The 11380-nt window shown below is 62.2% G+C and overlaps 1 protein-coding gene across 2 annotated transcripts in view; it reads right to left on the bottom strand.

Annotated features, from left to right (window-relative positions):
- Positions 1–1787: 1787 nt before the first annotated feature.
- PLCH2 (phospholipase C eta 2) overlaps positions 1788–11380 on the bottom strand; it is a 45052-nt gene continuing 35459 nt past the window's right edge. The window contains exons 15-23 of one of the 2 annotated variants that reach the window (XM_027765435.1): positions 11100–11282; positions 10256–10363; positions 9314–9438; positions 9124–9208; positions 8629–8775; positions 8148–8227; positions 4926–5715; positions 4100–4125; positions 3694–3756 (exon numbers count right to left, since the gene is read on the bottom strand). In XM_027765435.1, coding sequence (XP_027621236.1) covers positions 4115–4125; positions 4926–5715; positions 8148–8227; positions 8629–8775; positions 9124–9208; positions 9314–9438; positions 10256–10363; positions 11100–11282 — 1529 coding nt within the window. In that variant the 3' untranslated portion in view covers positions 3694–3756; positions 4100–4114. Of the gene's footprint in view, positions 3757–4099; positions 4126–4925; positions 5716–8147; positions 8228–8628; positions 8776–9123; positions 9209–9313; positions 9439–10255; positions 10364–11099; positions 11283–11380 lie in introns of both variants that reach the window. The other variant, XM_006161172.1, reaches the window with a different exon arrangement.

Raw genomic sequence — 11380 nt, 5'->3', positions numbered from 1 at the left:
CTTTTATATATATATATATATATACATATATATATAAATATATAAATATACATACATATGTCTGACAGCGCAGCGCCTCATGGCATGCACCAAATAGAGTTTTTAAAGAGTGAGGCCATGGCTGCCTTTGCTGTTGTGTTTTGAAGGTGGCCTGGGAAGCCTTGCTCGTCTCCAGCATGTCTGAAACCTCGGGAAGCCTAAGTGTGGAGCCTTTCCCTCCAGTTTCTTCCAGAACTGTCCTGGACACCAAGCATTTCCTCTCCCTCTGACCCCTTGTCCCTGGGTCCCCACGCTTCTCCCCTTCACCCAGACGGCACACACTGCCCCCAGTGTGTTTGTCTAGTGAGCAGCATCTTGGGAACGGCGCGAGGCGCTGAGCAGCTCTCCTGACTCGAGTGCGCACGGAGGCCCGGGCATTGATTGCCTCAAGGGCTCTCAGAGGGAGCAGCACAGACTGTGGGTTTTGTTCCTCAGCCCTGGGAACAGATGCCTGGGGAGGGCGGCTTCTCGCGGCCCCCAGGAGCCTTCCTCAGCGGGCATGTCTCCCGGGGAACAGACATGAGAGCATGTACGGCCATGTCACAGCCGTGCCACACCAAGAGGACTTGCCAGGCCCTGCGCTGGAAGGTGGGCCCTCTGGCACGTGCACGGGATGGTGGCCAAGGCAGGAGCTGGAGCACCTTCGGTGGGCTTCTGCAGCCCTGGGCTTCAGCCTCACCCAGTCGAAGCTCTCCCGGCTGCTGGGCTGTGGGCCTGGCCCTGAGGAGGCCGTGCCATTGCCCGCTCTGCCACAGCCCCCAGGAAAGCAAGGCTGCTGCTGCTGCTCTGCCTGCACTGTGAGACCCCTCAGGCACTCGCTGGGTGACCTGCACTGCTTTTCACACTGCTCTGCTTGGCGGTAGGGCACACCCCAAGGAGAAGTCCAGGCCAAGGGCCTTCCAGCCTCCCCCACACGAATACCCTACCTCCATCCTCTTTTCTCCAGCTAGGAGTTAGGGCTTGCTGCCCAGCAGTGCCCAGTGACCATTTCAAGCCCCCACTGGTGTGCCTGCCCTGGGAGTTGGGATGGGCCCCACCAGTCCCATCACATGGCTCACATGCTAGGTGTTGCTGCCCTCCTGGCCCCTCAGCTCATGGCCACCAGAGGGCAGTAGGTGTCAGCACTGGGCTGCCCAAGGGGAAGCCACATTCCCAGGTCTCCATAACCTCCCCCACCTTCATCCTGGCCCAGGAGACCTGGAGTCCTCAGGCCCTCCTCCCGAGGCCCCAGCTCTGATTAGGCCTTACCCCTTCAGCACTGTGAGGCATTCCCAGACCCCTTGCTCCCATCCTCACTCCTGAGCCTGCCCCATATGGGCCTGGCTGGCAGTGGGTGAGCAGTGCCAGTCTGGTGGGCCTGAGTCAAAGGGCGGGATCGCCTGACCCTGATACCCACAGGGCTCTGCCCAGCAGGTGTGGGAGCTCGTCTGCACTGGGCCTCAGGGAGGGGGGGACGCTGCCTACTTCCCTGAGCTGTGGGGTTGCCCACACCAGCCCCCACTGAGGACAGAGGATAGACTTGACCAGCACTCCAGCTTCTTCAGACATGGCGCGGTTGTGAAACCACATGCTATGAGGCTGCAGGGGCAGAGCGGCCCCACTGGGGCTGGGGGTCCTTGTCCCAGGCAGGAGTTTGCTCCCGAGGAATGGGCCTTGTAGTCCCACGATGGAGAGCCCCTCAGCTGAGCCCGCTGAGGATGCAGACACGTGCTACCAGCCGCAGGAGTGAGTGCCACCCCGAGCAAGCATGACCGTGTTTATTGGAGCTGTGTTCAGGAGTATACAAAGAGTCTTCACAACGTCCAGTACAGAGGACAGTTTGTTCAGAACAAGCCAAAGCACAGAGTCAGGGCGGGGGGCACAGGGACAACCTTCCGGGCAGCTTTGGGCACATAACGAGCATTCCTGGGAAACATACGCACACGAGAGTCCACACGGACGTGAGCAGACGCACACCACACGCACCCACAGGCTAAAAACCAGGTTAAAAAAATGGAAAAGGACTTAGCATCATTTTAATGTATAAGTTTTGCCTCTAAAAATTTAAATCTCTTTATATATATATATATCTTAAAACATGGTGGAAAATTTGCCTGGTGGGCCGGCCTGGCAGCGTGCACTGCCGCCATCCTGTGGGCACCTGGCAGGCCACGAGCTGCAGCTCCTGTGGGGCGTACGTGCAGGAGGAAGGCCAGGGCTGAGGACACGCCCGTGAGCACAGCCCTTGCTGGTGTGTTCGGCAGAGGGCCGTGAGGGATGCAGCTTTGGAGCCCTGGCTGCTCCTGAACACACACTGGACACCCCCACCCACCCCCCGCCTTCAAGGCTGCCCAGGCCAGCAGGCCTTGGGGAGGGTGGGCAGTCAGCTGCCAGGGCAGGGTCAGAGTCTCAGCAGGAGGAGGCCGTCAGCAGCACCTGGCACCTGCTCGGGGGCTCCCTTGGAGGCTGGTATGTCCACACAGCCCTCATGGCCCACAGAACAGGCACCCTCGGGGGTGCCCCGCTCCTCCTCTGGGGGTCCCCACCGGCCCAGACCCTGTAGTCGCTGCTGTCGCTCCTGGGCCTGGCGGGCCCGGCTGGCGATGGCTCGCACACGGCTCTGGCCTCGGGAGGAGGAGCGCCGCAGGAAGCTCGGGCCCCCCACCACCCCCTCCCCTGCCGGGCCCAGGCTGGTGGGTGACGTGATGTCCCCTGCCTGCTGGAAGCTTGTCAGCCAGCGCAGCTGCTCTGTCAGGGCATCCTTCCGTGCTCCTGGCTCTGCCTGATGCACACCCCCAGGGGGGCCCAGGTTGCGGCTCAGGCTGCGGGAGTTGCCCTCAAAGCTGGGGGCAAAGTCATCGGCAGTGAGGTCCCCCAGGCTCTTGGACTTGGCAGCCACAGGGCAGTCCTGGAGGCCCACCAGAGAGAGGCGTCCCCAGTGCAGCCGTGGGTGCAGTCCAGGTGGACGCGGGGCTAGGGGTCGAGGCCGCAGCTCATCGGGCACGGGCGGCAACTGGCTGGCAGCCCGCAGGTTGGGGTTGGATTTGCTCTTGGTCACGGGGGTCAAGTTCGGGCGGGCAGCAGAGGCTGAGCAGGGCCGAGGGGGCAGGCGTCCAACTGGGACCCCAGTGAGGCTCTCACGGCTGCGGCCCAGGCCCAAGTTCGGCAGGGAGAGGTCGATGACAGTGTCACTGGACGACATGCTGGAGGATGAGGACACGCTGTCACGGTGGCTGCCCGGCTCCAGTCGCTGCCATAGCCGGTCACCACCAGTAGCGTCTGAATACACAACGGGGGTGGGGAAGGGCCCAGCCAGGTGCCGCCATCCGCCCAGGGGTTCCGAGGGCACCTGCCCTTCACTCTTGGCCCTTCTGACCATGGGCAGATGACCCGGAACCCGGAGGTGATTCTTGCCGTCCCGCTGGCTGCCAGGGCTCCCCTCCCGTGCCCCACTGGGGCATCCATCATTACAAGGCCACTGCCCGCTCTCTAGGGAGTCCTCAGGGTCCCTGTGGCCTCCAGTCTTGAGCTGGAAGTCCCTGGAAGCTCCCAGAGCCATCCCTGGAAGGCTCGCCACTTTGGCTCCAGGGCTTGCAGGGCACTGGGGCCCTTCCTGGGAGGGGCTGGTGAGGGTGGCCGTCAGTGGCAGGGGTCCTGGGCCCAAGACTGGCTCCTCAGCGATGGTTTCCAGGCTGCACAGAGGGGAGATCGACCGCTGCATGGAGAAGGGGCGGGAGTCTGGAGGCAGAAAGAGAGAGGGAGAGGAACAGAGGGAGACACAGAGAGACCGAGAAATAGAGACAGAGTGGAAGGGGGGCAGAAAGGACAGAGATAAAGACGAGAATTGTGTCAGGGGTGGGTGATAACCCGTAGGCCTCTGTGCCAAGGGACGATAGGGCCAGCCTCCCACCCGAGGGCACACCCAGCAGCTTCTCCATTTGTGCTTATCCAACAAAGGCAACCTCAGTGTCCCCCCTGCTGCTGCTGAGCTGGGGGAGGGAGCCTGGGTGCCTCTCCCCACACGGAGCCCTCCTGGGGCTTGGGGCAGCACAGAGCACACGGAGGGGCTGGGCCCCGTTACCTGGCAAGGCTGCTCTCAGTTCCTAACTACGGAGGCAGCATGGGGTGCGGGGACAGAAAGGAGAATGCGGTCAGAGTGGGGCGGGGCAGTGGGCAGACAGATGACAGTGAGACTGGGCAGGTACGCTGGGGAGCATAGGGTGGCCGGGTACAGGCTCAGGGAACATCCCTCCCTCCCAGGCTGGAGTTCAGGAGCCAGCTCAGCTCTCCTGCTTTCCTGCTAAGTACCAGCCAGCACGTGTCTGGCGCCACGGCCCTGGGGGCTCCTGGAGGCTCCTGGAGCTGAGCTGCTCGGCCAGCCCAGGCTTTAGTGAACCCGGGCCCCCAGAGCACATGGACTGTGCTCCATCAGCAGTCTGTAAACTCTGAGCGCACTAGGAGTCTCTAGAAGCATGGGAGGCGGGGAGCGGAGAGGACATCAGGGGCGACTGGGGCAGGCACCGACCGGGAAGGTTGGCGTGGGCTCAGCGATTGAGGAGGGAGGGGTCATTTCTCAGGGAGCACCTTGCTGAGACCTGGCAGGAGGGGGCTTCACATGGCGAGTCTCCCGGACTTGAGAAAGCACGAAGTGCCCAGCACGTGCTGAGACCACACTCCGCTACAGCACACCCTCCCGGAGTCCCAGGGCCTCGTGATCAGATGGCAGGGCCAGGGCGGAAGGGGCCGCAGGACAAGCCAATGGAGCAAAATACAATGGAGATGCCACGAGCACACCAAGGCAATGGTTCTGTGACATGGAAGCAGCAGCAGGTGACACTAGGCCCAGGCCATGCCAGAGGCCATGCAGGAAGACATCACAGGACACTGGGAAGAGCCGCTGGTCTTACCCGTGGAGAACATGGGGGATTTACTCCTGATCTCCTCCAGTTTTTGAACGAACAAGGCATTCATCTCTCCCTGCAGGGCCCCCGGCTGCTGCCTGTGGGTGCCCTCGGGCCAGTGGGTGGCCACCTTGGGGCTTCCCGGGCTGTCTGGGCTGCTGGAGTCCGAGGACATGGAACCGCTGCTGCCTGGCCCCAGGTGCCGGGTCCCAGGGCCCCTGCTCTTCCCTGGGATTGCTCGAGGGCCCAGGCCACAGCGGAGGGCTCCCAGCGAGTCTGCCCGGGCCTGGGGCTGCTGGCTGATGGCTGCATGCCTGTCCACAGGCCCTGGGCTGGGCAGCCGGTCCCTCCGCAGGCCCTCAGCATCCACGCCGCTGCAGGAGCCTACCACACACTTCATGCATGTGGCGGCCATGCCTGCAGGCCCAGGGCCCTCGGGGCCACGCGGGGTCTGCACCTGTGCCAGGCTCTTCTCTGCCGCTGCCGCCAGTGCCTTACCTCGAGGGCTGCTACTGCCGGGCCCTTCCCGAGACAGGGCTTCCGGAGCAGGGCCAGGGCTGGGGGGTGCCACATCATCAGCCGTCCCCTCGGAGCCCGCATCCTGTGTGCCCAGCACCAGCTCCGGGAAGCCCTTGCGGCCTGGCTTCTGGCTCTTGGTTGGGGCGCTGGCCGTGCGCCGCAGGAGCCGTTGGCTAACGGAGGGCCGGGGCGGGGGCTGCCCAGCAGCATGACTGTCCAGTGAGCCGGGCTTTGAGCCCCGGAGGAAGAGGCCTTTTAGGCCCAGAGCCTGCTTGACCTGCAAGAAAAGGAGTCCACATAGCGGGTGCCGGGCAACACCCAGCCCAACCGCGGCTGCAACCAGTGGGGCCAGCTCTCCACAGGGCACAGGCAAGCAAGTTGGAGTGCTGGGCCAGGGCCGCCCATGGCTAGCCAGCCAGGGACATCTGCCACAGGGGCAGGCTCTCCACAGGCCAGTGGCTGCTATGGCCTGAATAAGGGCCACCCATCTCCACTCTGGGTAGAGGCGGGTGCTGGTGACATATCCGAGGGACCGGGGAAGGCCTCTCCCCTAGTCCTTCTAAGAAGAGATCTCAAACCTAGGCCCTAGCCCACCACACCTGTACCTCTTCTAAGGTACTTCACCCCGCCCCCAAACTCCAGCAGACCGTTGGCACAGGAGCACGCAGGGAGTACTGACATGGCGAGAAAGACGGAGAAACTGGCAGCCGGTACCACCCTGGGTTGTGGTTACCTGCCCTCAGCCACCAGCTTCTGGCCATAAAAGCAAACAGCCAGCAGCTTGGTTAGCTGAAGTCTGATCTCCTGTGGTCCTTACCCTGCCCACTCCCCTGGTGAAGCACCTGGCCCCCGGAGATGCTGCCTCTTACAGGAAGCCTTCCTGAAGTCCCCCAGGGAGACTTTCCCAGCCTCATCACCCTGCTCTCTGCTCACACAGCTCTTGAGGGCCAATGACAAGATACTCTATAAACCATTGTCCAAATGGACTCAGGCTTCCAGTCCCCAGGTCACCAGGCCATAGCCTGGACAACTGGGCCTGGGCGGTTCCTGCAGCCTCCCTGCCTGAGGAGGACAACCAAGGGGCTCTGAGATTAGCTGGAGAGAGCCAGGCAGCTGCATCTTAGGTATGCTGAGGCCAGAAGGATCCTCACATGCCAGGTACCCCCACATTTCCCAGAAACCCCAACAACACCCAGCGCTCCCCCCTGATGGGCCGTGCTCGTGCGCAGAGTGGCCCCGGGCCTGGCGGGCAGGTCACCCCCAGCAGGGGCGCTTCTGGGCAGAGGCATTGAAGTGCCAGCACTTGAATCAGCATCCTGATTCAAGATCCCAAATCCAGTGCAATTTGGTGAAGGGGGCTGGAAAGCCATTTAGAGGAAGATCCAGGATTCGGGCTTGGATTCCTGAGCTCAGGGACATCCCCCACCCCAGGCACCAGGCGTGGTCTGCACAGACCCAGGAGGGAAAAGGGAGCAAGACTAAGAAATGACAGCTTGGGGGTGGGGGCAGGGGTGGAGGACAGAGGGGGAAGAAGAGGAAAAGGGAAGGGGCCCAAAGGGGTGCTCAAGAGATCTCAGCCAGAGAAAGGGCCATTGATGGGTGGGCCGGGAAGACGGAAGGTGAGAGAGCCCAGTGGGGAGGGAGGGCAGGCATCACAGGGAGATAGGCACACGGCAGGCGGCCTTCGCCGAATCCTGGATCTGCCTCCTAAATGCCACTCCCTGGCTGAGGATGGCCCAGGGGATCCCGGAACCACGTCATGATCCATGTCACATGAGCTGACAGTCTCCAAGATGCTACCAGGAGTCACGGATGCTAATGTGGGGTGCGGCCTGAGCATGCAAGTGGGGGCGGCGGGCTACACCGTCCCGTGGCAGTGGGGTACCTTCAAGGCTCCTAACAAGGCTGTGCTTCTAAAAGTAGACTTTGGACATAGAGAAGCCCACACTGCAAGACCAAAGAGACAGAGTGAAGGCAGGTGAGGAGGCAATGGCGGCCAGGGTTGGGGAGCCCTGTGGGCCCGCGGAGACAGGCAGACACACGACAGACAGATGGACGGCAGGCGGAGAGCTGGATGCTGCGGAGCTCGCGTCCGGTGGGCATCTCCGGGCCCACAAGTGCAGCAGGAGAGAAATTGTTAGTATTGGGCTCTGGACAGGACCCCAGTGCCAACCTCACCGAAGGGTGCTAGACCCCAGCACACAACTGGGCCCAGACCCAGAAGGTTTGAAAGGCTCTGCAGCCTGGGAAAGTCAGAGCCAAGAGCATCCTGCAGAGGCACCCCCGTTCTAGCCTGGCCGGGGGCAGGAGGCTAATGTGCTGGGGAAAGAAATGGGGCTGACCCGGGCAGCCATCTCCTGCGATCCTGGGAAGCGGAAGGAGAGGGAGGGGGGATGGTCAGCACCAGGAAGCCTGCTGTGTTCCATCCCTGCTGAGGAGCCAGGGCAGGGCCTGGGAGGCCACCGAGGGAAACATACACTGCGAGGGACGCCCAGGGCACCCCTTCCTAGGGGGGAGACACTTGGGCCCTACACCCTGCCCTAGGGTTCCTACTCAGGGTCAGGTGTCCCCCAACAGCCCCTGTACCAGGGGGAAAGTCCAGAGAAGTAACTGCTAGGCTTCACTGCGGGGTCAGGAGTTGGCTCTGGGGACACTGCTGGGAACGTGGGGCGAGAGGCAAGAGCAGGAGGCCCAGCAGGTAGCACTCACCTTACCACTGATGTCACTGACAGCCACATGCACAAAGATGGAGGCCTCTTCCATCCCCTCCAGATACACATGCCGGTAGCCTAGAGCGGCAGGGTTGTAAGCTCACCAGGGCTGCCACCTGCCACCCCCACACTGGCCTGCACTCTGACTTAAAGGTGCCCAGGCCCAGAATCTGGCCTATGAGCCCAGTCCTGGAGACTCGGCTCACGTGGGCTCAACACTCACTGCACCTCCTCCTGCAGGGATGTTTCCTGGGTGACCCTTCCTGACAGGCCACACCCCACCCCTACCCCATGGCCTGCTTGCTCACTGTCCTCTCCCTTTGTCACCAGGCTCAGGTACCCACAGCAGCTGCTAATTCCCAAGATGCTGGCGCACCCTGCCCTGCCCCGGAGCCCTCAGTTGGTTGTTTGGGGCACACTGCTATGGGGGAGGCACTGGCTCAGGGCTCCATTCTCCCCCACGCTGGGCCCCCACCCACCTGGCATCATGCTGCTGAAGGCCAGTGTCCTCTGACCGATGAAGTCGCGACCAATGGGGTCGTGGTCCCAGACAAGGAAGCGGACCAGTGCAATCTCGGGCATGTGCACCGTGAACACCAGGGTCTCCTCCCACATGGGGTTGAATCCTGGAGGTTCCAGGGAGGAATATCACATGGGCAGGGCCTGTCTCCCCCACAGTCCAACCTAGAGGCCATCTAGCTCATGCCATCTCCCAGGACCTACCCTACGGGACCCAGTGGGAAAGGGAGTGACACTGATAGTGGGGGCCAAGGGAGCAGCCCCCCAAGGGTGGACTGGACCAGATAGAGCACCTGGGCACTCTACATGGTGGGTGTCTTCACCGCCTCCCTCCCCCAGGTCAAACTGTCACCACCAACACGGGGGCTGTGACAGGGCCGTGGGCACAGGCTGACCTGTGGGTGCCTGGGCCAGCCCTCTGACCTGCCCTCAGCCCGCCATGCCCAAGCCCTCACCGTTGTCATCTACCACGCGGGTCTGTTCCTTATTGCAGTCCACGGGGAGCCCAATGACTTCCACCTCCACAAAGGGGTCAATGATCTGAAGACAGAGGGGTCCAGTGTGACATTGGGACCTGGGGGCTGTCTTCCAGCCTGCCTCCTGGCAGGCTCCCCACCTGATCTGTGCCTGGGCCAGCCCTCCTACCTCCCCACGATCTCCGAGCATCGAGTCCCGAGGCTTGGGGAGCTGCTGCCCACTGATGATCCGGAGGACCAGCTGCTTCTTGAGCTGCCCAGGCAAGGGGTCCTCTGAGTTGGGGTTGAAGACACCTGAGGAGATGCCAGGGCTGAGGGTGAGTGAACCCAGCCTTCAGCAAGCCCCTGCCCACACCAACTAACTGAGTGCCACTGCCGGCAGTCCCTATCCCACACCCATAGCAAGGACAGGAGCTGTGCCCAAGTGGAGGCAGGGAGGAATCTCAGCAGGCAGGTCGCTCGGACCTTCTGACCTCCCTAGGATGTGGCACAAAGCCCGTCCCTCCCAGTGGCAAGCAGGGTCCCTAAAGGCAGTAATAGAGTCCCAGTGAAAAGAGCAGCCAGGGCCTTGCTCGGGCAGACAACCTCCAGGAGAGCGCAGCGCAGGTGAGAGGTGGTGCTGCATGAGCCGAGGGAGTGGGCGAAGGGCCGGCATTAACGTGGGGGGGAATCTGCCAGCCACCTGTAGCATGTCAGGGAGAAGGCTGACATCTGATGGGGAGGGGAGGCGCCTCAAACTGCTCAGCCCATACTCTTGGACTAAAGGGACTTGGCCCGAGGCCCACAGATGAGTTTGGGCACAGTGGGTAGGCGTCGGAGAACGGCTGGCACCAAGTCACTGACAAATCCTACCAGGGACTCTCACATGGGGTCTGGGCCACAGCAGAAGGACTCCCTAATTCCTGAACGGCCCTGGATTCTCGGTGGAGTGGGGGTCCTTCACTGCACCCCAGCAGAGGAGTACTCCCCCCACCTCCCAGCACCCTGGGAGCTGCATGAGCTTCCAGGAAGCCTGCCAAAGCTGCCCATCCCCTTTGCTATCTTGTGCAGCCCCCAACTCCAGTGTTCCAGGGTCCTCCCAAGAGGTCTACCCAAGCCCTTAATGCCTCACCCTGGCACATGCACTGGGGCTTGAGCACGTAGCCACAGTTGCCGTTGGCACTGAACTTGGCCCGGTTCAGCTGCAGCATCCGCCCCTCTGTCTGGTAGTTCAGGGCCACTGTGGAGGGAGGACACAGGCCACCCGGGTCAGTACCCAGTCCTTCAGGCACGTGTCCTCAGGCTTGAGGCCACCTGCCTCCTGTCACACCAGCCCTCTCCCCTGCACAACGACCTACAAGTCGGCCACTCGCCCACTATGCACTGGGCCCTGGAGGCCACAGCTGTGCAGGACTGGGGCTATGTGTATGTGTCCTGGCAGGACGTCCCCTGGCATATAGCACAGCCAGCCTCCAGGAAACCCCCCCAGGAGAGCATGGGCAAACCTTGGGTCCTCTCTCTCTCTCTCTCTCTCTCTCTTTCTTTTAGTTTTCTATAGGGCACTTGCACTCACCAGAGAGAGACAGAGAGGGGAAGTAAGAAATCTCCCATGGGGGGATGGCCACTCCACAGTCCCTTCTCTTGGGATTTTGGGCATGCACACATACATGCCCGGTGTGTTTTTCAAGCTGCTAAGTCTGGTTCTAAACCGTACAGTCAGCCATGCAGGGCCCAGCTGCCTTAACCAAACCACCTGACTGACCCCACAGACCTTAGGTTCTTTCCCACCTTGCCCGGGGGTGTAAGGACCCTGCCCCAGCCTGGCACAGCAGGCAGCACTCAGGAGATACCCTCCAAAGCAATGGAGAGAGCGCCAAGGACAGACCCCACCCTCATGGCCCCAGCGCCAGGCTGCAGGGACTGGTCCACGCCGGCCAGGGCTAGCCCCTCCTCACCATCGCACCGTTGGCACCCACCCATCTGGCAGCCAGCGTTCCAGAAGGGCTGCGGGTTGTAATTGCTAGAGTCGACGCGGTAGGAGGAGGGGTAGATTCGGGAGAGCTGGTGCTGGTTGAAGCGCAGGTACTGCGCTGGCTTCTGCTGCAGGATCTGGTGGGCCTTGGTCTCGCTGAAGGATGACACCTGCCAGCTAGATGCCACTGGGGCCGGACCGGCGGGGTCGGATGCTGAGTCTGCAAGCCTCGTGGGTGCCCCGCAGCCTGGCATGGCAGGGCAGCCCTCCCAGAACGTCCCGGGC

Source organism: Tupaia chinensis, unplaced genomic scaffold, assembly GCF_000334495.1.
Source record: "Tupaia chinensis unplaced genomic scaffold, TupChi_1.0 Scaffold138365_1, whole genome shotgun sequence".
Classification (NCBI taxonomy): domain Eukaryota; kingdom Metazoa; phylum Chordata; class Mammalia; order Scandentia; family Tupaiidae; genus Tupaia; species Tupaia belangeri.
The sequence above is the reverse complement of the archived record's forward strand: the minus strand, read 5'-3'. Positions and strand labels throughout refer to the sequence as shown.